The sequence below is a fragment of the Callorhinchus milii genome, unplaced genomic scaffold (assembly GCF_018977255.1).
Source record: "Callorhinchus milii isolate IMCB2004 unplaced genomic scaffold, IMCB_Cmil_1.0 Scaffold4, whole genome shotgun sequence".
Classification (NCBI taxonomy): domain Eukaryota; kingdom Metazoa; phylum Chordata; class Chondrichthyes; order Chimaeriformes; family Callorhinchidae; genus Callorhinchus; species Callorhinchus milii.
This window is the reverse complement of record NW_024704745.1, coordinates 74216239-74242025: the sequence shown is the minus strand read 5'-3', so window position 1 is coordinate 74242025 and position 25787 is coordinate 74216239. Positions and strand designations below refer to the sequence as shown.

At 42.0% G+C, this 25787-nt stretch overlaps 1 protein-coding gene across 1 annotated transcript; it reads right to left on the bottom strand.

Moving 5' to 3' along the window:
- Nucleotides 1-857: 857 nt before the first annotated feature.
- On the bottom strand, nucleotides 858-12274 carry fgl1b (fibrinogen like 1B). The gene is made up of 8 exons (XM_007891218.2): nucleotides 12216-12274; nucleotides 8940-9006; nucleotides 6965-7163; nucleotides 5410-5569; nucleotides 3739-3836; nucleotides 3513-3601; nucleotides 2741-2931; nucleotides 858-1666 (listed from the first exon to the last, which is right to left on the bottom strand). Exons 2-8 carry the CDS (start codon nucleotides 8994-8996, stop codon nucleotides 1477-1479), a joined length of 984 nt encoding a protein of 327 aa, XP_007889409.1. The 5' UTR covers nucleotides 8997-9006; nucleotides 12216-12274; the 3' UTR covers nucleotides 858-1476.
- Between the last annotated feature and the right edge of the window lie 13513 nt (nucleotides 12275-25787).

The window sequence follows — 25787 nt, the reverse complement described above, 5'->3', positions numbered from 1 at the left end:
GATACCATTTGAGGAGATAAAGTGAAGGCGGTTTGTTAAGGACTCAAACCAGGCTAGTGCGGTCCCACTCAGTGTTGAATAAGACTGGAGAGGCGGTGGAGGAGGATGGCATGGTCGACTGTGTTGAATCTGGAGGAGAGATCCAGGAAGACAAGGAGGCAGAGTGAGTCCTGGTCACAGCTAAAAAGTACATTGTGACCTTGACAAGCGCCATCTCTGTGTTATGGGCAGGGTGGAAACCAGACTGGAGGAGCTCGAGGAGGAAGTGGAGGGAGAGATGAGAGCAAAGCTGGTTAGTGACAACACATTCCAGAGCTTTGGCAAGGAAGGGCAAGTTGGAAATGGTCAGTACTTTATGAGGTTGGAGGAGTCAAGGGCAGGTTGGAGGGGTCAAGAGGAACAGAACTTGAGGAGAGCAACTGGTTGACTATGTCAGCCAGCAGAGGGGAGAGGAGGGGGAGTTGGGTGATCAGCAACTGGGTGGGGACTTAGTCAAGGCATCAGGTGGTGGGTTTCATCTGGGAGATGGTGGTTGAGAGAGAGGTGGGAGTAATTGAGGCAAAGGAGTATAGGGGGGATGGGGTGGTAGTAGGAGTCATTTTAGGAGGTGGTGTAGATGGTCTGGGGGTGTGGAAGGGGACGAAGGGGAGGGCGATGCAGCCAAGTGAATATTTTTAATCTTTGACACAAAGTATTGGACCTCTTCGCACTTGGCATTTGAGGTGAGGATGGAGGCAACTTGGGGAAGAGTGTGGAGAAGGTGATGGATGATGGAGAACTTTGGGCCTGTGAGAGGGAAAGCCGTTAGTTGCGGAATAATAATAATCCTCGCATTTGATTTAGTGCCTTATCCCATCATTGAGACGTTTCAAAGCGTTTCATAGGAAAGTGGATTGACTGTGTATTCATGATTAGACAAACATTATTAATGATTAGATATAAAACAATAATCTTCTTCTCCTACCTGAATACAATAAAAGAATACAATTTACATTTACATAGCACGTTTCGAAGTGCTTTACAGAGCTGTCTGGGAGCCTGATCTGGGGATGAAGGGAAGCTGAGGAAGGAGGCAGGCGGAGAGGGGAAAAGTTGCCCAAAAGTACAAAGAGGTACGTTATGAGGCAGACTTTTTCAAGTGGGGAGTAAGGTGTTGGGGGTTGGTGCGAGTCAGAGGGAGTTGAGAGCAGAGAGCAGAGGTGGAATGGCTAAGCGCTTTGAGACACTGCCCTGTGTGGAGGAAGCCGTTGTTGTTATTGTTGTTGGTTGAAAGCTTGCCCACTGATGGTGGGAGGGTGATGGATGAAGCAGGCTGGCTGGCATTCGCTGAGCGAAGGGTCAATAAGGTTATAGGAGGTCGCAGAGTTAAGTGTGGGGCGTGGCCATGGAGGGATTTGAAGGGGAACATAATAAAACTGACCATAATTTTATTTTGCCCGTTCCCAAGAACCGGTGCTGTTCCTGCTCGAGAGAACCCTACCAGACACTGTTTTCATAATCTCCACTTCCAACACCTGGGAAAAAGTACTGAGGCCGCACCTTCATGGCTGTGAATTTCAGGGAATACCACCATCCTGTCCACGTGTGCCATATGATGCCTTTGTCCGTGTTTCCCGTGTAATTGCCATGGCGATAATATTTTCCATTCAGGTTGACGGTGTGGCACCTTCATTATTTTGGGGGTAAAATTAAACAGAGATGATTAAATAAGCAAATTCATTGAGAGGGGTTCAGATGAAAAAGGCACCTCTGGTAACGCGATGCTCCCCGGAGCATTGTATTGGAATGTCAGCCCAGACCATGAGTTCAAAGTCTTGACGTGGGGCTGGAACTCACAACCTTCTGACCCAGAGATAAGAGCGCTACCCTCTGAACTAACTTAACGCTTCTAAACCCACTGTGGTAAACAACACTAACTACACAGGATTGTAAAGTGCAATATAGTGAATTTTCATTCCTCTTTTAAAATGGGAAGAGCATTTTAAAAGGGGAATTTCTCTCTTTTGTAACGTGGAATGTGTGTGTGTTTGCGTGTATGTAAAAGAGAGTGTGTGTATATGTGTATGCACTAAATGTGTGTAAGAGGGTGTGTCTTTGTATTAAAGTGTGTAAAAGATGCTGCATGTATGTACTAACATGTGAGTAGGGGATGTGTATACCTTAAGATGTGTGTATGCATGTTTGTGTGTGTGTAAAGCATGTGCGTTTGTGTATGTATTGAAATACGTGTAAGAGATTGCATGTGTATCTATTAAGAGTTCCACATATTTATGCCACCTACATATGGAAATGGCCCCTTGTCTGGAATGGAATGAACTCTCTCTCCCTGGAGTGATGCACCCTGCTTACCCAATTCCGGAAATTATTAGGTAGAGGTTGTCGAGAGCAAAGACATTTAACCAGCTAACCATTCTGACACTCTGTTGCCAACTCAGCCCCAATTAGATGGAGCTTCATCTATTCACTTGGATCTCATAATAACTGTAATAATAATAATAATAATAATAATAATAATAATAATAATCCCTGCATTCTACTTTGTGTGTTTTCACATTAAGGATCGGTTCAGTTCCACCTGAAATAGGACCAGGTGACCCTTCCCATAGACAGCGAAAATTCATTGTAAAGATATTAATCGAAAGATCACATTTTGCCAATGGATGTATGGTAGAAATCCTTCCCCCTGCGTTGTCTATCTTATACACACAAAAGTTCTCAAAAATATATTGTAATTCTCTACCTGTTAAACCACCAGCCGCTATCATTTTCTTTAGCGCAGTTGCCTTGAAAGAATCTGTCGTGGTCTTGATCTGATGTAGTGAACTGCATCCCATTGTGACCGCCCGACCACACTAACTGTGGCTCTGAGCCACCAGACAAGGCGTCCCCTGCAGTTCCACTATAGGATCCGAATTCAAGCCTATATCCATCCTGGTTTGAAGCAACAAAACATTCAGCAATATAAGAATAAGATCCAGCCAAACCCTGCTCTCCACCATCCGTGGCCATGTCTTGAAACCCTACGCCCTGAACCTCGGGCTTGTTAAGATCTGGTGTAAGCTGATTCAACAGTAGATTTCAAAAGGGAATTGGATAGTAACTTGAAAAGGAAACATTTGCTGGGCTATGGGGTAAGAATGGGGAAGTGGGGCTAGTTGATAGCTCTTTAAAAGAGCCAGCACAGGCACGATTGGCCGAATAACCTCCTTCTGTGCTGTAAGATACTATGATTCTATGATACGCCCGAAATCCCTGGAACTCCCTGCCTTAATCCCTCCGCCTCGCCCCCTATTTACCTGCCTTTAAATCACACCTAAATACTTTCCTCTTTGACAGTGCCTACAGTCACTTTCTCTCTCTCCCTGACTTGAGGTCAAATTCCACCATTGTTCAACACTCTAAGATGCTACCCTGTGTGTAGCCCCTATATAACTATATAAAGGCAAGTTGTTATAGCTCCATTGGCAATGTAAGGGAGCAATGAATAAGTATATACACTATATACTTCTCACCTTTTCATTGGAAACCCTGACATTTTCATATGTCGCATATCTCTTTTCTCCATTCCAATCGACAAGGTCTATCTTCAGTAAATATTTTCCTGTAACAAAACACTTAATCATTTACATGCTTCAACTATGAATAGTTATGGGAGCAGCATATATAATTGTTTGCAATCCAACACCCGCAATACACTAAATGATAGTTCAGCATTTGAAAGAAAGAGTATAGCCTTACCGTTAGCTAGAATGTGGTAGATATTGTCATTCCCCAGCCAGTATTCATCCTTCTTCCCTTGAAACAATCCAAATCCAGATTTGTAGTCATCCCATCCTCTGAAATTAAGGGCAACAAACAGTACGTTTAATATGGCCAAAGGGAACATCCTAAGTGCAAATATTAGGTGTTTTACCTAGTTCTTTAGGTGTGGGGACTTGTGACCAATACTGTTCATAGCCATCTATGTGGGCCAGTAGTGTGCATGTGTGTTATTCAAGTTTATCACACATACAAAATACACAGTCAATCCACTTTACAGTACATTCTGTGAAGTGCTTTGAAAAGTCTCAACGGTAATAAGGCACTATATCAAATGCAAGGATTATTATTATACAGAAAAATAAATCATGCTGGTCTAATAGTATAAATAACATTGTGCAGCATCAAATCGCTTTGGTGTCTGACACGTTTTTATGATTGCACCATTTATACATGAACACAATGGGAACTGTCGAAACCTTATTTCAGAACTGCTCTATTATAGACCAGCATAATTTATTTTTCTCATGTCATTGAGACTTCTCAAAGCGCTTCACAGAATATATTGTAAAGTGGATTGATTGTTTATTTCGTGGGCAAAACGCAGCAGCCCATTGTACATAGCAGTGCGAGACTGCACTTTCAGACCTTTTTTCCACCTACCAGCTGCTTGGGCTCTCAGATAACTATACAAAGTACTTTGAGACATCCTCCCGATGTAAAAGAAACTATGTAAATGTAAATTGTTGTTGCTGTTAGAAGCAGATTATGTCAAGAACAGAATTAGATAGCTACAGTATTTGGTGAAGAATCCAATTGATAATACAGTATCATGTAGGATTATTAAACTAATAAACAATAACACTCGTTGCATTTGTTATAGCATCTATAATGTCGATAACATCTCAAAGCACTGCACAGAATTTTACTGTAAAGTATAGTGTCTGGCAATTGTCAATTTGTCAAGCAGTCAATTTGCACACAGCAGTGTCCCACAAACAGTCATGAGGTGAATGATTAATATTATCTGGGAGATTGTTGGCTAGGACACCGGGAGAAACTCCCTTCTCTTTTTGGATACAGTAGTTTCATGGGATCTTTAATATCCACCTGAACAGGAAGACTGGACCTTGGTTTCATATCTCGTCTGAAGGACGGCACCTCCAACAATGCATTGCACTCCCAGCACTATGTCAGAATATCAGCACAGACTTTGAGTTCAAAGACCCGACGTGGGGCTTGAACCCACAACTTTCTGACTCAGAGGCGAGAATGCTACCAACTGAGCCAGGCTAACACTAAATAGTAATAATAATAATCCTTGCATTTGATATAGCACCTCATCACATCTTCGAGACGTCTCAAAGCGCTTCACAGAATATACTGTAAAGTGTATATTTTGTGGGCAAAATGCGGCAGCCAAACAACTGGGATCCTACTTACTGCTAGGTAATCAGAGGTGTGTGGAGTAAGGAAACTTTCCCAACGTTTCGCCCTGTCAGGAATCGAACCCAGGTCTCTCGCTTGTCAAGGCGAGTGCTCTAACCACTGAGATACAGGACTACAGTAGAATAGAGATATAAGTTGTGTGACCATAAAATTCACTAAGACAAGGACTCAGCAGGTCCAATACTCACCTAGTTGACTTACCTGTTAAAATAGACTTTCCCATTACTGCGGCGTTGAATGACTGTCCATCCACCACCCTCTGACATATCACAGTATGTAAGAAAAGGTTCAACGATAGCTTTTGGTTGAATTCTGTAATACCCACTTGTGGTTTCCCCACTATTGTAAACCTCAGAACAATCTGCAACAAGTTAAATGTGTAGTGAGTAAAACTGGACCATAACGCCACGTGTTTCCTCGAACAGACTGTACATGAAAGATTAATATTCTAGTTTTGCTGATAGTGTAGGAGAAGAGGTATTAATGTTGTCCAATCACTGGTATCCATGTACTTGTGGAGTCCTGTAGCTGTAGCTACAAAATCCACAGTCACTTAACAGTACATCGTGTGAAGCGCTTTGAGATGGTTTCCTGACATGAAAGGCGCTACATCAAACAGAAGGATTATTATTTCTTTATTAGAATTCAGCGCAGGGAAAGTAATAATAATAATAATAATCCTTGCATTTGATATAGCGCTTTTCACGTCTTCTCGAGGAGTCCATGTGTGTGGAGTCCTGTAGCTCAGTGGTTAGAGCACTCGCTTTGCAAGCGAGACACCTGAGTTCAATTCCAGGCAGGGCGAAACCTTGGGCAAGTTTCCTTACTCCACACAGAGCCTAATAATAATCCCTCCAAAACAAAAACAATAATAAATTGGTCATTTTCAATCCATGACTGTGTGTGGGACACTGCTTTACGCAATTGGCTGCCGTGTTTCGCCCACAGTCGGTTCTGTAAAGCACTTTGAGAAGTCGAGAAGACGTGAAAAGCGCTATATCAAATACAAGGGTATTATTATTATTATTATTACTTTCCCTGCGCTGAATTCTAATAAAGAAATAATAATCCTTCTATTTGATGTAGCGCCTTTCATGTCAGGAAATCATCTCAAAGCGCTTCACACGATGTACTGTTAAGTGACTGTGGATTTTGTAGGTGAACGCAGCAGCCAATTTGCACATAGCAATACAACAACAACAACAAAATTCCATTTATATAGCATCGGGAAGACGTCCCAAGGCACTGGACAGTCAGTGTTTCAGGGATTGGGGTTGGTGGAGGGCAGGGGGGGAAGGAGGGTGATTGAAAGCACGGTCAAAGAGGAGGGTCTTGAGATAGATTTTGAAGGAGGCAAGGGAGGGGGTGAGGTGGTATTGTGGGATGGAGTTCCAGCGGGTCGGGGCAGAGTGGCAGAAGGCCCGTCTGCAATGCCTCACAAACAATTTTATTTGGGGGGTTGTTGGCCAGGACGTTCCCTTCTCTTTTCGAATAGTCTCGGGATCTTCAACATCCACCTGAACAGGCAAATGGGAAAGAAAAGGCAGGCTGTTGGGGCTGAATTGATCTTCTTTGTTTTTGTGAGCTAGTGGGGATTCTATGGGACTTGATGGGCTGAATGGCCTCCACCCCAACTGCTAAGGCTTTATGTTGCAGGGTAAACAGGAGCCAAGTGGGAAGAATCCCTGCCTCAGCGATAAAAATCCGTCGATAACATTGTTCACTTTGATTAAAGTACCTTGTTTTGGATACGTACCACGTACAAGGAGATTTTCAGCAGTGGGATGTAATCCTGCCCCGTCCTCTTTCTTTCCTATTTCACTCTTTTCCTTTACCCAGTTTATATGACGTTCTTTGATATCATACAGTCGCCAAGCTCCAAGCAGGAACTGATTCTGTAAGTGTTTCAACTGGCGTTGGAGTTTGTAGACCTCATTCATGCAAATTTCACTGTCCTGAGGAAACAATTCCACAGAAGAATGTAATCCTGGAGCATGTTTTATTTGCGCATTTGTCGTTCATTTGGTAAGTTCTTACTGTGAGTGTCTTATGAACCACATTTTAAAAAATCAACCAATTAATAAAAAATGTACTACCATTCCATAACTCATAAACATATGTCAGAAGTCACAGTCCTCAAAGATACATATATTTACATAGACTATACAGCATGTAATGTGTGCCCATGTTTGTATCCCACATGAGTCTCCTTAAGAACTCCAAAATGCTACCCTGCATAAAGGGTGCTATATAAATACAACTTGTTGTTGTTACTCTCTCCCATTCTTTTCTATCCCTCATGTGTATATCTAGCTTCCTCTTAAATGTATCTATACTACTTGTTTCAACCATCGTTTCAGACAGCATTCTCATGATCTTCTACGTGAAGAAGTTTTCCCTAAATTCTCTTTTAGATTCTCAAGTCACTATCTTGTGCTTTTGTCTCCTGGTTACGGACTTCAGACCTTAGCAAATGATACTTGCAAATCCAGAAAGGTGGGAGTTTGAATCCCATGCTTAAGGGCATTAATAATATAATGTATACATCGTCATCTTCCTAATCCCCACCCACCCTGTCCTCCGCCCCTCCTGATCGCAACCCGTAGCTCGGGTGCAAATCCTTGGACCGTCCAGCGCTTTAGGATGTCGTCCCGACGTGAAAGTGTAATTTGTTGTTGTTGTTTTTGTTGTTGAAGGTGGGGAAGAGAGAATGGTATTATCAAGATGAATGATCTCAGAACTAATGAAATGTTTTTTGACTTAAGATCCCATTGTCAGGGCAGTCCCAATGGTGTCGTGGATAGAGTTGCAACTTATGGTCCAGGAACCTGGTTCAAATCCCAATCTGTGCTGAGTTTGCTGATCTCCATCAGGGCTGCATCAGGGGATTAAATTGGCGCTAGCCAATTCTCTAGGGTTAGAGAGGGAAAAGCCAGCCAAATTCCTGGTCTCTCTTTAGTACCCTCTACTTGTGTGAGTGTGTGATAATGGACAATACAACAACAACTTGCATTTATATAGCTCCCTTCACACGAGGCTGCGTCTCGGAGAGCTTAACACAATATACAGCAACTTTCATGTCGGGAGGACAACACCAACTCACACTTATATTGCGCCCTTCACGCGGGGTAGCATCCTGGAACACTTCACAGTGATGGAGTTTGACGACGAGCCAAGGGGAGAGGGAGGGGGCGAGGTGACCTTCATTACGATCAAAAAGGAAGGTGTTTAGGCGGGATTTGAATGTGGGCAGGGAGGGGCAAGGACATCACAAAGTGCTTGAACAATTGTGACTGGGCACTGGAGCTGAGGATGGGAGCTGACGGGACGTGAGGAGGGGAAAGCAGGATCAAAGAGGTAATCTTTGAGACATACCTTGAGAGAGGGGAGGGTCGGAGTAAGTCAGAGGGATCTGGGAATGAAGTAACTAACTGAATAGGTTCTATAGGTTAATAACTGGAGCAGCACATAATTTGGTGATCTAAATATAACAATCTCAAGAAACAGTGCAAGATTTGTGAAATGGAAATCCAAACTATACAGTTGCTGGCGTCACTGAACTAACCATTTCATAACTTGGTTAGGATGCTCACATCAACCTTGATATGGAGTGTTAATGTAAATCGGCATTGGGGCCTTATTTCAGTGAATCAAAGCCCCTTTATAGAAGTGGCATTTACGTGTTTGAACAAACGTGTTTAAAGAAATGGAAATTCTGGTGATTTACGTACCAAACGGTGGGATGCTAAGCTTTGATCCAAGAAAAGCAGAAAAATCAGAAGCTTCATGGCCGGTAATCTGTAAAACAGATATTATTTTAATTTTACAAAGCAGCAAGATACATGACAGGAGGTACTCAACCTAATTTTTCATCACTCTCGTTTTCTCTCTATTATTTATGGTAATATATTCCTATACAATTTTAGTTGGGTGAACTTTAGATATATCCAATAGAGACTATGGGGTCACCCTCGCCTTGGCTCTCAGCAATCTGCGTTTAATACTCTCCGGAATTACTGTCCAGCAAGCTTTCCCGCTGCTTGTGCAGCTCGGACCACCCTACCCGTTAGGGCTTTGGCTTGCGGGGTTAATAAGAGCTGAGTGGATGACTCCCTGCTCCCCAGTGACTGATCTGCCCTTCCAGGTCTTGCCAATGAGCCAGGCTGACTGTGCTATCAGCAGTGCCCTGGAATACTGTAGATTGACTGGCTCTCCGGAATTAGGTAAGCAGGATGTGTCCTTCCAGAGAGAGAGAGTGCATATTCCATTCCAGACACAGGGACATTTTCGTGTGTAAGTGGCAGACATATGTGAAATTCTTGCTCTGGTTTGTATAGTCTTCAATATTGGGGCAGGTTTCTAGAGGCATCAGCCAGTTGGCTGAACAAATCTCTCTCTGTATTTCTTTCTGAAGATGTTCTTATGTATCAACAACAACTGGCAATGTGTGTCAGCCTGGCTCAGTTGGTACCACTCTTGCCCCTGAGGCAGAAGGTGGGGACTTAAACTCACATAGTGTAAGCTGCCAGGAATTGCTTGTGAAGTGCTTTGAGCATTTCAACATGATAAGATGCTATAAAAATACAAACCTGCCGTAGGGTCTTTAACAATTTTAAGCTTATTTCTTGACATAGAGGTTTACAAAGGTTGTACAACACGGACACAGGGCATTTGGACCAACCAGTGCATTTCGGTGTTTATACTCCACCCATTCCTTACTCCTTACTCCCTCCGCACCCTTTTCAAACTGAGAAGTAGCTGTGTATATCTGTGCATATCTCCCTCATGTGTAAATCTAGCTTCCTTTTCAATACATGTATTCAAACACTGCTTTAGCTTTACACGAGCCAAAGTCAGAAAGACTTTCCATCTGTACAAACAATTCCTGTTAATTGCAATTGGAACCCTATGCCAATGCTCTGATGCTTTGAATGTTTTTCATCCAAAGTCAACCGAGTTCTGAAATCACAGATACAACCAAGTTTTAAAACTAGTTATCGATTTTGTTGGAATCAAGCATTGGGAGCAAAAGCTTTGAAAAAAGCAGATAAAGATAACTTTAGTTGAAGGTAATAGGCGTCCTCGATGGGTCAGTCTATATTATCGTACTGTCAGTGTGAAATGGAGCCATACAGACCAGAAATGTCCCACATTCGATTTCCATTCTGAGTTGAGTCAGTTTAACTGGACTGTGGAATTCAATATGATTTGCGTACAAAAATAATCTTAAAGGGTAAATCAATAAAAACTTTGCACTTGATCTAGCACCTTTCAGATTGGGAAAAGGTCTCAAAGTGCTTTACAGGATTTACTGTAGCTTACAATGACTGTATATTTTGAAGGCAGATGTGGCAGCCAATTTGCATACAGCAAAGTCCCACAAACAGCCATGAAGTGAATGACCAATTTAGTTTTGTTATGGAGAAAGAGCAGAGGACTGGCATTGAACAACAACAATTTACATTTATACAGCGCCTTTCATATTTGAGGATATCAAATGCACTTCTGTGCTTCTTAACACAGGATTGGTTTGGGCTGTGATGTGTCCTATGACTGAAGTACTTGCCGGCACTCACTGTGTAAAATGGCCATTTGGTCAGCTGAGTGTCTGATACATACAGAAACCCATCGCCATGCTTAAGAATATACAAATCACACAGAGTTCCACGCATGTATACACTTACACCTGGAGTCCTATAGCTTAATGATTGGAGCACTCACCTCGCAAGTGAGAGGACCTGGGTTCGATTCCCGGCAAAGACGAAACGTTGGGCAAGTTTCCTTACTCTACACATCTCTGATTACCTTGCAGTAAGCAGAAACCTGGTTGTTAATCGATTGGAGGATCGCTTTTCCGGGGGTAATAATCACTCAAAAATAATAATAATTTGGTCAATTCACGAATGTTTGTGGGACACTGCTGTGCACAACTGGCCACAAAATCTACAGTCAATTCACTTCACAATATATTCTGTGAAGTGCTTTGAGACATCTTGAAGATGTGATAAGTCACTATATCAAATGCGAGGATTATTAGTATAATCTGTATCTGGAATGGAATGTACTCTCTCTTCCTGGAGGAACACACCATACTTACTTAATTTCAGAGTATTAGGTGTAGGTTGATGCGAGCTAAGTCTTGAGGACCTCAGAGTGTACATTGAGGTACTGCTGGAGTCTAACCAGCTAAAACCAGCTTGCTATTAAGAACAATATCTGTGAAGCGTCCCACTGCTTGTCCAGCTAGGCACACCTACCCAATAGGGCATAGATTGCAAGGTTAATAGCAGGTGAGTGGGAAGAATCCTTGTCTCCAGCGACAGGTTCACCCCTCCAAGCCCTGACAGTGAGCCAGGCTGGGTGGTCTATCATCAGCAGTGTCCTGGAGTACTGCAGGCCCGACAGGCTCAGGAAGCAGACTTCCGAGACCGCCAGAGACGGCTGACTCGATTCCGACATTCTGTTGCCAAACATGTCAACGGTGGGCCAATTATATAGACTCTACAGCACGGAAACCAGCCATTCGACCCAACTAATTCATGATGGAAAATGAAATATTTTTGGCACTATAAGGAGAGCAATCATTAGGCTGTGAAAAACATGAAACGTGCCATAGAAATAAATGTAAATTGTATGGTAAGAAAAATGTGGCCAAAAAGACAAGCAAAGAGAAATACTCATTCTCTATGAATATGGCAATGCCCTTTGAAAAACAAATTTACGTTCATGTTTTGAGAGAGATCGTCTACAGAATATAGGGTCAGGCACATTTGCAATCATATTACCCAAATTCCAATCTCTGCAGTAACCCACTGGAAGATCAAGTTTTCTGAATGTTGCAAAATGCTATTTTAATATAAAGTATAGTAACTTTCTATTATTTGACTGTAGAGAATACAGTCAGTATCCTACTTCCTTATTATTTGGATCCCATTCAGATAGGGGCATTTTAAATACTGATAAAAAGGATTTGATTCAAAACAAGAAACATAAATAACAAAACTCACCTGAGCTGTGGGAAACTATTAGTAAAACTGCAGATAAATCTCCCGTAACTGCTGCTTATCCTGAAAGATTTGAAGGGGTGAAAGTAGTTCTGTGACCTGTTATTGTTCTGTGTGTGAGAAATCAGATGGTTTACATCAATGTCCCTGGAGCAGATTATTTCATCACATATTGAAATCTTACAGATTGCATCAGGATGATAAACTTTACAAAGTATTCCCTACAGTTGCGCAATCTTAACTGAATGGGGGGAGAAGCTTAAATAGGCTGGATTTAGAACTGGATTTTTACTTCTAATGCTTCCATAGAATGTCTCTCGTATATAAATGTTAATAATAATAATCCTTGCATTTGATATGATGCCTTTTCATGTGGGGAGAACATGTCAAAATGCTTCACAAGTTGTTAATCCTGAATGTAGTGACTGTGAATTTTGTAGGTGGACGAGGCAACAAATTTACACAGAGCATTGTCTTACAAACAGCCACGAACTGAATGGCCAATTTTATCTGGGGGGTTGATAGCCAGGACACCAGAAGAAACTACCTTCCCTTTTCGAACAGTGCCTTGGGATCTCTAACGTATACCTGAACAGGCAGAAAGGAGACCATGGTTTAAGATCATTTGAAGGACAGATTGATTATTGCTAACAGGAGAATTTTCCTATTCCAGGCCCCCTCAAGTACTGTTCTGTAATTGATCACAAGGCGGTGCATAAATGGGGTCCGGGGACTATTATCAGCAGTCAGGCTTTCAGCCATTCGGCCCCCACTCTCTGTAATTCCATCCCAGAGTGGCCCTGAATCTCTCCCGCCCTCCCCTCTTTCACAGCACGTTTCAAAATGTACCTCATTGAAGGAGGTCATCTTTCTCTTCCCATTCCCCCCCCCACCCCACCTTAGCTTCCATCTCCAGCTCAGGTGCCCATCAGCATTGTGAAATCTTTTGACATGAAACGTCCTCCATAAATGTAAATAATAATAATCAATAACCTTATATTCAATAAAGCAACATCACTTCATCAAGACTTCTCAAAGGGCTTCACAGAATTTTACAGTGAAGTGTAACAGCTGTGTATTCTGCAGGCAAACAAACCAATAAAATGTTGCTAATTACGAGGTGATAAGGTGCTATACCAAATGGAAGGATTATTATTATAATTACATAATAAAGGGCGCCTTTAATTTTGTCTGCGCATAAAGGCTTCAAATTGTACAGATCTATATAAATTTGCATTTATATAGCACCTGTCATGCAGGGTAGCTAGCGTCCCAGAGCTCTTGCAAGGATCAAATGCAATATCAAACATGCAAGGATTATTATTATCATTGTTAATTTTCTACAATTTTTGCATTATCTTAAATGTTAAGACAAAAATGGACAAAAACGAGCTCAGACAAGACGGAATTTCTATCCATCGTATCATTTTCTCATAATTGAAGCCGCTATTAATCCCCTCCTGCCTGTTCTGGCTCTCTGTAAGAACCATCTGTTCAGTCCTCTCCTCTGCTTTTCCCCCACAAACCTTTGATATTTTTCCCACGTGCTTCCACATGGTACATAATGGATCCCTCCCTTCCTCTAGAGTAGATACTTCATATCCCCTTGGTGCAATGACCTAGCAACCAGCCAAACTGAGGATGTGAGATACTCTTAATAGCCTGTTATGCCATTATTTGAAACCTCACCATATCCGATACATATCTTTGTATCGTACCATGAATGTATAAATGAGAGAGAAGGGAATAGAGTGGTATAGGATTAGGAAGGGTGGAGGCTTGTTTGGAGTATAAACACTGACCTTGTTGAGCCAAGTGTTTTCATTCTGTAACATTCTATGTCATTTCTATTTCACAAGAATGCCTTTAAGCAAACCAGTTACGACAATCAAAACTATATTAGCAGAGATTTGTCAGCAGAAATATCAGGGGAGAGGTTAGAAGGAATTGTTTCATTCAGTCAGTGGTTAGGGTTTGCGACTCATTCATAGTTCAAAGTGGAATTCTCAGTTTGGTTTGGATAGTCTTAAACATAGTGATGAGTTTCCGCATGTGTCAGACACCTGACTGACTATAAAAATAGAAGAATGCTAATACAGGATGGGTCATTTTCTATACAGAAAATGTCTTTGGTACTTTGTTATCAAAAAATTGAAGTAACTTTCTAACTTTTATAAAATGAATGAATTGTTTATCTTCAGGTTCTGTAAGATAAAATACTTTAAGTCATTTTTTCCACTGAGGGTTTTAAGCACAATGCAGACAGCGATATAAGACACTACATTGTGCTTGTTTGTAACCCAAAACTTTTCTGGCATTCACTTGCTCTGCCATTGACCTATGATGTAAGTTAAGGAGCTGCATAGCATCAATATCTAATTGCCAAAAGCAATCAGTTTCTTGGTCCCTTCCTCCCTTCCTCCCTTCCCCCTTCTCTCCGTCAGGTCCTTCAAAACTGTTTTTGAAAGCTTTATCCTCGGGGGAATGGGGGGGAAGGGGAGGGGGAGGTAAGTAGGGTTTTCTTAAAGCTCAGTTGGCTCCAAGATGACATGCTTAACACCAGAATGTCAGAATCGAGTCAATCCTTTGTCCAGTTCCTGAGCCAGGCTGGTCTGTAGTACTCTAATGTAGGGCACTATTGATGACAGGCTCATATGTGAAGCTTTAATTTAAAAAAAATTGATCTTTTTGGTTAGCTGGGTGTCCGTCACATGCGGAAGTCATCATTCTTAAGAGTATCGGAACCAGACTGATTTCCATGTATAATAATTCTTGCATTTGATATACTTGGCCAACCTACACTTGTGTCTAGAATGTACACACACTCTCTCTCTCTCGCTCGCTCTCTCCAGAATTAGGAGACATTAGACGCAATGTGGCAAATGCTCAAATCATATCTCACTAGAGATGAAATTGACAGAACTCCACTCCTGCACCTTCATCCAAAGCTTTCTGAAACCACCTTTCAGTTTCGGTCAGAAATAAGCCCATTGTCTTCAAATAATATCTAATATAAAACATGGAAACAAACTACAATCAAACCAGAGAGAGAGAAAGAGCGAGAGACTGTGCATTCCATTCAACTCCATGGGAATTTCCATGTGTAGATGAGGTGTACAGATCTCTGTTTGGTTTGGATACTCAAAGCATGGTGATCGGTTTCCACAGGTGCCAGACATCTGGTTGACCAAAAAAAAACAAATTAGGATTGTTATACAAAACAAATTGTTTTGGGAGGGATATTTGTATGTCAGCCTGGCTCAGTGGTAGCTCTCTCACCTCTGAGACTGAAGGTTGTGGGTTCAAGCTCCACACTGGGACTTGGAATCACATAGTCTAAGCTGACACTCCAGTCCTGTGGGTTGAAGGTGCCGTCCTTCGGATGAGACAGTAAACCAAGGTCCCATCTGCCTATTCAGGTGGACCGTAAAGATCCCATGGCACTATTCAAAAAGAGAAAGGAGTTTTTCCCAGTGTCCTGGCTAACAATCCATCAAATAATAATTGGTCACTTACTCCATGGCTGTTTGTTTATCCTCGGGGTTATGGGCGGGGGTAGGTAAGTCGGGTCTCCTTAAAGCTCAGTTGGCTCCAAGCTGACATGCAGTACGGAAAACTGCATTTATACAGCGTCTTTCACTCCAGGAGAACGTCCCAAGGTTCTTAACAGTCTTGGCTTGGCATTGTGGTTTTATGAATTGGCTGCTGTGTTTGACCACAAAATGCGCAGTCAATCTACTTTACTGTATATCCTATGAAGCCCTTTGAGACTTCCTCCCAACATGAAAGGTGCAAGATCAAACGTAAAGTATTATTATTTGTGGATTGCATCACATCAGTGAAGCATGATTCTTTTCCATTCCAAAACAAAAGCATGTGTCTCTGAGCCATTCGCTCATTGAACCATAACAATATTGGCATGATGCACAGAACATAAATTGTTGCATAACTAAAAGCAACACATAACTAACTAATCCACAACAGCGAATGGAAAACAACAGAGAAAGTAAACAGTCTCCACCATGTGCAAAGGAAACAGTTTACCTGCCCAATGAGTTCAGCCAATACCACCCAATAGTGTGCCACCACCCAACGTCAAATATAACCAACCAAATATAGGGTTGCTGCCCCTCTGTTTGGTATATCGGGGAACATTTGTAAAAGGGTCACTAGAAAACTAAACCCTATGTGAAAAAAAAGTTTTGTGCATTTATCTCCACTGTCCCTTTCGTGTCTTAAAAACAAAACCAACAAATTATATTTGTATAGTGCTTTCGCATCGGAAAGACGTCCCAAGGCGCTGGAACCTATTCTCATTCAAAGGCCTGATAACGTTACAGCAGAGCTGAAAAAATGTGCACTAGAACATGAGCTTTCTCAGCTGGATGTCTGAAACATGAGGAAACCCATTGCCACGTATAAGAGTATCCAAACCAGACTGAGAGTTCACATATGTATGCCACCTACACATGGGATTAAAAGATTTGCCAAGACCCAAAAGGAAACTGGCAGAACAGGCTTCGTGGGCTGAACAGTTTCCTAATCTTCCAGTTTTCCTATGTTCCTGAAATGATGGACTCACTGAGATGCATCCGCTGCCACCTAGTGATGATTAATAAACACCGGCGATAGTTCTCAAACCACACTAATTTATTAGAGGCAATGAATGCAAGGACATCCTTGCCTCTATAGATTGCTCTTTGATGGACAACATGAAAAAACACTGATCACAAATTGCCACAGTGAGGCAGCCCAAGTGAGAGGAATTGAAAAAGAATAAGCAAAAGGAGAAAAAGGCTAAATAAGAAAACCCGTGGAGAAAGAATGGAAGAGAAAAACATAAGAGGAAGAAAAGATAAAAAATGAAGAGAAAAAGGAAAAGATCAAAGAGCAGTATGGAATAAATAGGAAGACAATGGGAAGGGAAAACACAGAGAAAGAGGGAAAAACTGAGGAGAGAGGGGTATTGGGGGATTATAGGAAGAGGGGGGAAGAAAAGTGAAAGAGCAGAGCAGAAGAGATTGTATACAGGAGACATGGCAAGAGATTGTATACAGGAGACATGGCAAGAGAGGGCGCAAGGAAATCACGAAGAAAGAATCAAATCGGAATATATTAATGCATTACTGTCTTGATAATCTATCCTCATCCAAAGGCAATGGGTCCTAGTAACATTATAGCAGTGGCACTATATTAATTAATATATCAACGTTTACACTATGATAACGTATAATGCATGGTCCTCAACTTTACAGTCTGACTTCCTCCGCCAATTTTTTAACTGGAAAAAAAGAGATCTTCAGTTGTTTTCAGTTACCAATGTTTGCACTTCAGAGCTCAACTTTTGGATCAACTTTAAAAGCTGCCCTTTCACTCCTCAGTGGTTTGTGGTGTCAGCACTGGGCACCTGTACCAGAGCATTCAAGCGCTCTAAAAGGTATGTCTAATTTTAAGTGGGATTCATAAAGTGAATCGATCAAAATACTTCAGGAACCACCAAGACAGCAGAACAAGAGGACATTGATTCAGAGTTGTAAAGAGCAATTTCAGGACAGACAACAAGTAGTTTTTCTTTATCCCAAGGGTAATTAATGACTGGAACAGGTGGTCAGGAAGGGTGATCGAGGCCAGGACACTGGATTCATTTAAAACAAAAAAAGCTTGATGCTGTAATGGGTGGATAGTTAGGTGGGGATTCTGGAAGGATGAGATCAAATGGATCAGAGGGTCATCTTCATCCAAACCAGATCTTGTGATCTTGTGAAGAGGGATTCAAAACTGTTGCTCAAGAGAAGAGATGCAGAAAGTGCTGGCCGTGAGAGATAGTGGATATTCCACCATAATGTAGGTTTGTGTGACTATTAGAGGTTAACGTAAACAACATTTTAGATCATTCACAAAACCAAAGTGACCGTCAAGTAAGAAATATTTCTGGCTCCCTCCATTGGTGGCAGCAGTGAGCTGTTGAAAGTAATACAATGCTGAACACTTACATCCATTCTGCAAGATCACAAGAGAGGTTTGGATGAAGAAGACACTTAGTTCTATTCAGACTGTACTTGATTATCGCTGACTCAAACTATTTGCACATGGCAAACGATGAGTCTTATTCAACTTTCCCATAAGCAAGTTCCATTCCACGCGTTGCCAAGGTTCCTGCGGAAGATGGGCTGAGTCATCAGATCATTGGTGCCATCAGCCTCAGCTGCCCCATTCCTCAGCACTCGACAAGATAATACTCGACAATGGATAACAACCACTATAAAACAACAATTAGACAAGTCTTGTGAAAGACGTCTCAGAGGGGAACTCGAGCATGTGCAGAGTCTTGTAGCTCAGTGGTTAGAGCACTCGCCTCGCAAGCGAGAGACCTGCGTTTGATTCTCGATAGGGCAATACCTTGGGCAAGTTTCCTTACTCCACACACCTGATAATAATCCCTCAAGAAAAAAAAACCAATAATAATTTGGTCACTCAATCCGTGACTCGTTTCGGTCACAAAAATACGGTAAATTCACTTTACAGTATCTTCTGTGAAGCACATTGAGACATCTCAAAGACATGAAAAGAGCTATATCAAATGCAAGAATTATTATTATTATTATAGACGTTAGATGGGATCTAGCATTTTAGATGGGATTGAGAAAATAAGCCCCAAGAAAATACTTTAGGATGCACCAAGACAGCAGAACAAGTGGACACAGATTTAGTATTTCAAAGGTGAAGTTCAGGACTGACCCTTCGCTAAGGGGGTCAATCAGGAAGTTTTTCTTTACCCAGAGAGTAATTAATGATTGGAAGAGGTTAGCAGGAAGAATGGTTGAAGCCAGAACATTGAACTAGTTTTTTTTAAAAAAAAGCTTGTTGGGAAGTTAGTAGGGCGAGTATTTCTATTTCTGCCTCTATTTATAAAGTCAAGGATTCCATATGCTTTTTTTTAAAACAGCTTTATCAACTTGTCTTGCCACTTAAAAAAATATGTGTGTGTGTGTGAGTGTGTGAACTCCCAGTTTCTCTGTTCATGTAACCTATTATTATTACCTTATGATTGTAGAAGGATGAAATCAAAAGGGTCGAAGGATCGTTTTCATCAATAACAATCTTATGAACTAAACCAGGGTACCATTTTCAAGACCTGAGGTGGATAGATTTTTGTTAGGTGTGCGCAATTGGATGCCGCATTTTGCCCACAAAATTGTGCAAATAAGGTATCTGGCCCTCAGCAGTCAAAAGGTTGGACCACTCTAATTACACATCACCCTAAAGCACCTTTTTTTTCTAAAAAAAAGAAAAACACACACACGCTTAAGTTTTCATTAGAAAGTTGTTAAGCTTTATGATTTACTAAGAATAAAACAATAAACAGAGTCTACACCGTTTGGAGCTCCATTATTGGTTTGGACTATATATCTGACAACACAAGTGATGTGTCCAATGACACATCTACCATTAAACTCAGATTTAACTATTACTATTATTCTATTTGAAAAGGCTATTGCCTCCCCCACACCCCAATCCAGAATCCATAATTATAAAGTCTAATACCCTTTTAATGCTCTAGTTTTACTTTCAGCTACTTTTTATTGAATTGATTGATTTGCAAACTGGTTTTACTGAAGTTCTATCAAACATTGGATGCGCTTGCATGGAAGGATAGATGTAGAGGTCAGTACACTTAACTCATTTAAAAATCAGCTTGATGCTGTGATGGGGGGATGGTAGGATAAGTGTTCAGGAAGGATGAGATCTGATGGGCTTTCATAATCCAAACCAGTTGTACAGAACCTTGGTCAGACCCATCTGGAGTACAGAGTTCAGTTTTGAGCACCACACCTCAGGAAAGATATTGTTCCTGGAGAAGGTAAGTGTAAATTCACCAGAATTATGCCCGGACTTAAAGGGTTAAGCTATGAGGAAAGATTGCATAAACGTGGTCTGTATTTCCTTGTGTTAAAAAGGTTGAGGAGTGATTTAATTGAGGTCTTTAAAACGATAAAGGGATTTGGTAGAGTAGATACAGAGAAACCAGGAAGCACGTTTTCACACAAAGGGCAGTGGAAATCTGGAACACTCCCCCAAAACGCTGTGGGTACTGGATCAATTACAATTTTCAAGACTGAGATGGATTGACTTTTGTTAGGTGTGTGCAATTGGCTGCTGCGTTTTGCCCACAAAATATACGGTCAATTCACCTTACAGTTTATTCTGTGAAATCCTTTGTGACATCTCGAAGATGTGATAAGGCAACAACAACAACAAGATTCCATTTATAAAGCGCCTTTCAGGAGGACGTCCCAAGGCGCTGCACAGTTGGGTCATGACCCGAGCAGGGAGGAAATGGTTAGGGTGAGGGGAGGGAAGGGAGGGAGCGAGGAGGGGGGAAATGGTCAGGGTGAGGGGAGGGAAGGGAGGGAGCGAGGAGCGGGGAAATGGTCAAGGTGAGGGGAGGCAAGGGAGGGAGCGAGGAGGGGGAAGAGAGTCGAGAGGGGAGCTGAAGGCACGGTCAAAGAGAAAGGTTTTGAGACCGGCCTTGAAGGAGGAAAGGGAGGAAGCGGCGAAGGCACTGGGGGATGGAGTTCCAGAGCCTGGGGGCTGAGAGGCTAAAGGCCCGACCACCGATGGTAGGGCGGTTGGGGCGGGGGACGTGGAGCAGACCGGAGCCAGAGGAACGGAGGGTACGGGCAGGTAGGTAGGGGGATAGTAGGTTGGAGAGGTAGGAGGGAGCAAGGCCGTGAATGGCCTTGTAGGTGAGGATGAGGATCTTGAAATCAATCCTCTGGGGGATGGGGAGCCAGTGGAGGCGAGCGAGGGTGGGAGTGATGTGGTCGCGGAGCCTGGTGCGGGACAGTACACGAGCTGCAGAGTTCTGAATGACCTGCAGCTTGTGGAGGGAGGTGCGGGAAGGCCGGCGAGGAGAGAGTTCCCATAGTCCAGCCTTGAGGTGACAAAGGCGTGAACCAGGGTTTCAGCAGCGTGAGGGGTGAGGTAGTGCCGTAGTCTGGCGATGTTCCGGAGGTGATGGAAGGCGGTGCCAGTTGTGGTGCGGATGTGAGGGAGAAAGGACAGCTCAGGGTCGAACAAAACGCCGAGGTTCCTGACTGGCTTTGAGAGGTGGAGAGTGCAGCCTTGGATGCTGATGGTGTCGGCGCCTGAGGTGCGGAGGCGCTGACGTGAGCCAATCAGGAGGGCCTCGGTTTTTCGCACGTTGAGCTGAAGAAAGTTGTCTCTCGTCCAGGACTCGATGTCGGACAGGCAGCTGTCAGGACATCGGTGGTCGTGGAGTTGAGAGTAGAGGAGGAAAGGTAGAGTTGGGTGTCATCCGCATACATGTGGAAGTTAACTCCATGTCTGCGGATGATGTCACCAAGGGGGAGCATATAGAGGGTGAAGAGGAGGGGACCGAGGACAGAGCCCTGAGGGACACCACATGAGACAGTACGGGGGGTGGAGGAGAAGCCATTCGTCGAGACAAAGTGAAGATGGTGAGAAAGGTACGACCTAAACCACTCAAGGACAGTGCCTTGAAGGTTGAGGTGGAAGGACAAGCGGTGGAGTAGGATAGCGTGGTCGACCGTATCGAATGCTGCCGATAGGTCGAGGAGGACGAGGAGACAGAGGGAGCCCATATATCAAATGCAAAGATTATTATTATTAAGATTGTTATTTCTCTGGGATTAGATAACCAGGTAGACAATGTACATTCCTTTCCAGATACCAAGATATTTCTCAGTGGGATTCTCAGTATTGTTTGACTACTATTAAGCACGGTGATGGGTTTCCGCATGTGTCGGACACCTGTCCAACCAAAAACAATTAACAAAATAAATTAATAAAATTTCCAGGCAGGGCAAAACCTTGGGCAAGTTTCCTTACTCCACACAGAGCCTAATAATAATCCCTCCAAAAACCAAAAACAATAATAAATTGGTCATTTTCAATCTACAACTGTTTGTGGGACATTGCTGTGCGCAATTGGCTACAGCGTTTGCCCACAAATATATAGTCAATTCACTTTACAGTGTGTTCTGTGAAGCGCTTTGGGAGGTCCTCCCGATGTGAAAAGCGCTATATCAAATGCAAGGATTATTATTATTATTATTACTTTATAAACTCTAGTGACAAGTGCTGTATTTCAAAAATTAAAAGAATAGGTTAATTCTTTTTCCCCCTTTGTCAGCAAAGGTTCTTTTCTGTCCTTCTTTCAGCACCATCCTGAACTAATTAGGAGCAGGAAAAACAACCAGTTTCCCTTCTCTTTCGCCTCCTTCAACCAAAGCTCAATGGACTCGTCACAAAAATAACTATTTTGAGAAGTGCAGTTACAGTCTAGGCAATCTGATCTCCAGATTTAAGTGCCTCAAAGTCTCATGCTGATTTGAACTACTGTATTAAAAAAAAATTCTCGACTGTCTGGAATGACTGTTTCCCCCATTAAAGAAAATTGGTCATTCACTCGACGTGAAAGGCGTTATATAAATATCATGTGTATGTTTTATGTGAGACATTGCTGTGCACAACTGGCTGCTGTGTTTCGCCCACAAAATACACAGTCAATCCACTTCACAGTATATCCTGTAAAGCACTTGGAGACATCTCAATGATGTGATAAGGCGCTCTATCAAATGCAAGGTATATTATTAGTAGTACTTTCAGTATTTTTTTAAAAAAATGGGGAGGAAAAAGGATAGAAATTCAAAAATTGAGCCAGGAATCATTGTAGCTGGTGTATTCTGCAATACTTTAAGGATGCTGTCCTGAATAAATAATCTGGGTTCCTCTCTCCCTCCCTTATTCACCCCGACTCCCCCCCACGACTACAAAAACAAAGAAAATGTTTGCTGTTTAAAGAGGCAGACTGTACTAAAATCATGACTTAGCAGCATGCTAGAGAGTTGATGTGGAAGGTTTGTTTAAGAAAAGTGCTTTGTCTGCATTTCGTCCGAGAGAAATGCGCTTGTGTTTTTTCTAATAAAGGAACTGCTACAAAGCGTTTTGCTTCCAACCTTTGTCCTCTTCTCAAAACTCTGATCCAGTCACAAGGTCAGCTTCCAATGCTTCAGATTCACAGACCTTCTTAATTGGAATAACAAGGACTAGATATCAGTAAGATTGTCCAATGCTTTCTGAAAAGTGCCTGCAATTCAAACGTTGCCGAAAACACATGCAATCCTTGAAACCATAAACCATAAATACTGGGGTAAGAACGTATTAAGTCCTCTATGTATTTGCTTTTAGACAATAGCCAGTCTGTGTTACTGATGTTTTACAGCTGCTAGCTTTATGATCCATTTAGAATGGTTGATCTTTCATTTAAACTTGGCTCCTCCTGTACACCTGTCAATTTATTTTTCCTCCTCTCCTCAAGGTTTTATATTTGTTTTTCTTTGTTGTGCTGGAAAAACTTTGTTTTTCTCCCCCTCATAATGAGATATAATTGCACAGATGTTAAATACTCCTTCTTCATAGACCCTACACACAGAAGGAGGCCATTCAGCCCATTGTGCTTCTACCATCTCTTTGAAAGAGCTATCCAATTAGTCCCACTCCCCTGCTCTTTCCTCATAGCCTTGCAAATATTTTCTTTGCTCCTCCAGTATTGCATTGAAATATCAGCCTCAACTTTGTGAGTTCCAAGTCTCAATGTGGGACTTGAATACAGAAACCAGGGTGGATCAGGAGTGAGAGTGCTACCAATAGAGCCAAGCTGATATTAAGAGCATAGTAAAAGCACACAACAATTTGGCCCACTGCTCTGCCAAAGAGATGCCAAGTTTCTTGGGGGCCAGCAAGGGTCTTCCAAAGAGATCTTGATAGGCTATCAACATGGGCTGATAAATGCCAAAAGAAGTTCAATGCCGAGAAATGCAAGATACTACATTGAAGAAACAAATGTACTCCGTTGGATGGAATACTTGCCAAAGAGATCTTGGGGTATTATTGCTATTCATTGATCACTATGTTGAAACAGGGTGAGGCAGTAATATAATAATAATAATCCTTGCATTTGATATAATGCTTTTTAACGTCTTCTAGACATCTCAAAGCGCTTCACAGAATAGACGGTAAAGTGAATTGACTGTGGGCGAAACGCGGCAACCAATTGCGCACAGCAGTGTCCCACAAATAGTCGTGGATTGAAGTGACCAATTTTTTTTTGAAGGATTATTATCAGGTGTGTGGAGTAGGAAAACTCGCCCAAGTTTTTGCCCTGCCGGGAATCGAACCCAGGTCTCTCGCTCGCGAGGTGAGTACTCCAACCACTGAGCTACAGGACTCCTGTACTCAGTATTACTCCAGTAATAAATAAGGCAAATAGATGCTGTGATAAATTGCCAAAGCAATTGAGTTCAAAGGGAAAAGACACTCTATAAATGTATATTGTATAATTGTGTAATGGACCTGCCTTTCCCCCATATCCCTGTAAATTAATCCTCTTTAGATATCTATCTCATTCTCTTTCAAAACCTAATATGGATCCTGCCTTGAGCACCACACCAGGCATAGTATTCCACATCCTAACAACTGTCAGCATATGTGAAAAAATATTCTCTTTTTCTCCCCGTTTGCTACCTTGCTAATTATCTTAAATTGATGCCCTCTAGTCACTGATCATTGGGAATAAATTGTCCCTCTGCCTATCAAAATCCCTCATAATTTTAAAGATTGCTATCAGATCTTCCCCTCAACCTTCTCTGTTCCAATGAAAATAGACTCAGTTCCTCAAGTCTCTTTGCATAGGTAAAACCATTCATCTCTAGTATCATCTTAGGGTTCTCCTCTGCACCCTCTCTTTAACCCTGACATTGTTTCTATCTCTAACTGACTATTTATAGAGATTAAGTGTAACCGATTTGGCTTTGTATTATATGCCCTAAAAACTCACACTCAGTCACCCATTTCCCTCAAATAAATAGACCTTTAAACAGAACCATGTTATATGAAAGTTTCTAATAAGTACAAGATCTGCAAGACTGGAGTCATCATACCTGTTAAATTCCAGCTGGTCCTTATTCACATCAATTAGTTTCAATAAGCTTTGAGTGACCCAAACTAGATAGAGAAAGGCTGTCCTTAGTTGAATGTAGAATGGTTATTGTAAGATGTGAAAGAGCTCTTAAGCATTCAGATGGTATTTTGCCTCTGTAGCAACAATTCAACAGGTTAGTTTTCTCCATGAGCAGATCTGTTGTTAAATATCTTTTGGCTCAGATAAAATAAGACGCTTTCTTAATGCTTTTAGTTTTCTTCAATAAAATTCAAGTGTATGTTCTTTTGCCTTACATTTTTTGGGTGAGTGTTCAGTCACTGTTTGCTCGAGTGTGTCCATGTAAGTGCTCTGTTATCTCATTGAGCAGCTGAGGTTTCCTTCAGACCTCTGGCACATTGTAACAGATCTTTGCTACCCTCTTTCTCTCCCAAACTCCCCATCAGTTAGTCTGACATCAGGGCTGAAATTCCAGACTGATGTGAGTCCGGTGTGATTTAGGGAACCAACTATAAGAGAGCCCTTGGAATCATGAAATACTTCAAACTGTTTTATTGAAAAGAAGTCTAACAGAGAGATCAGGCACTGGA

Bases quoted from the DNA above. Each gene is read 5' to 3' on its own strand.
- fgl1b (XM_007891218.2), bottom strand. From the start codon at position 8,996: ATGAAGCTTCTGATTTTTCTGCTTTTCTTGGATCAAAGCTTAGCATCC. The intron at 2,932-3,512 runs GTGAGAAGTATA...GCTTCAAACCAG, and splicing joins TCAGGGTTTCCAATGAAAAG to GATGGATATAGGCTTGAATT. The intron at 1,667-2,740 runs GTAGAGAATTAC...AAAATAATGAAG, and splicing joins AGCGGCTGGTGGTTTAACAG to GTGCCACACCGTCAACCTGA.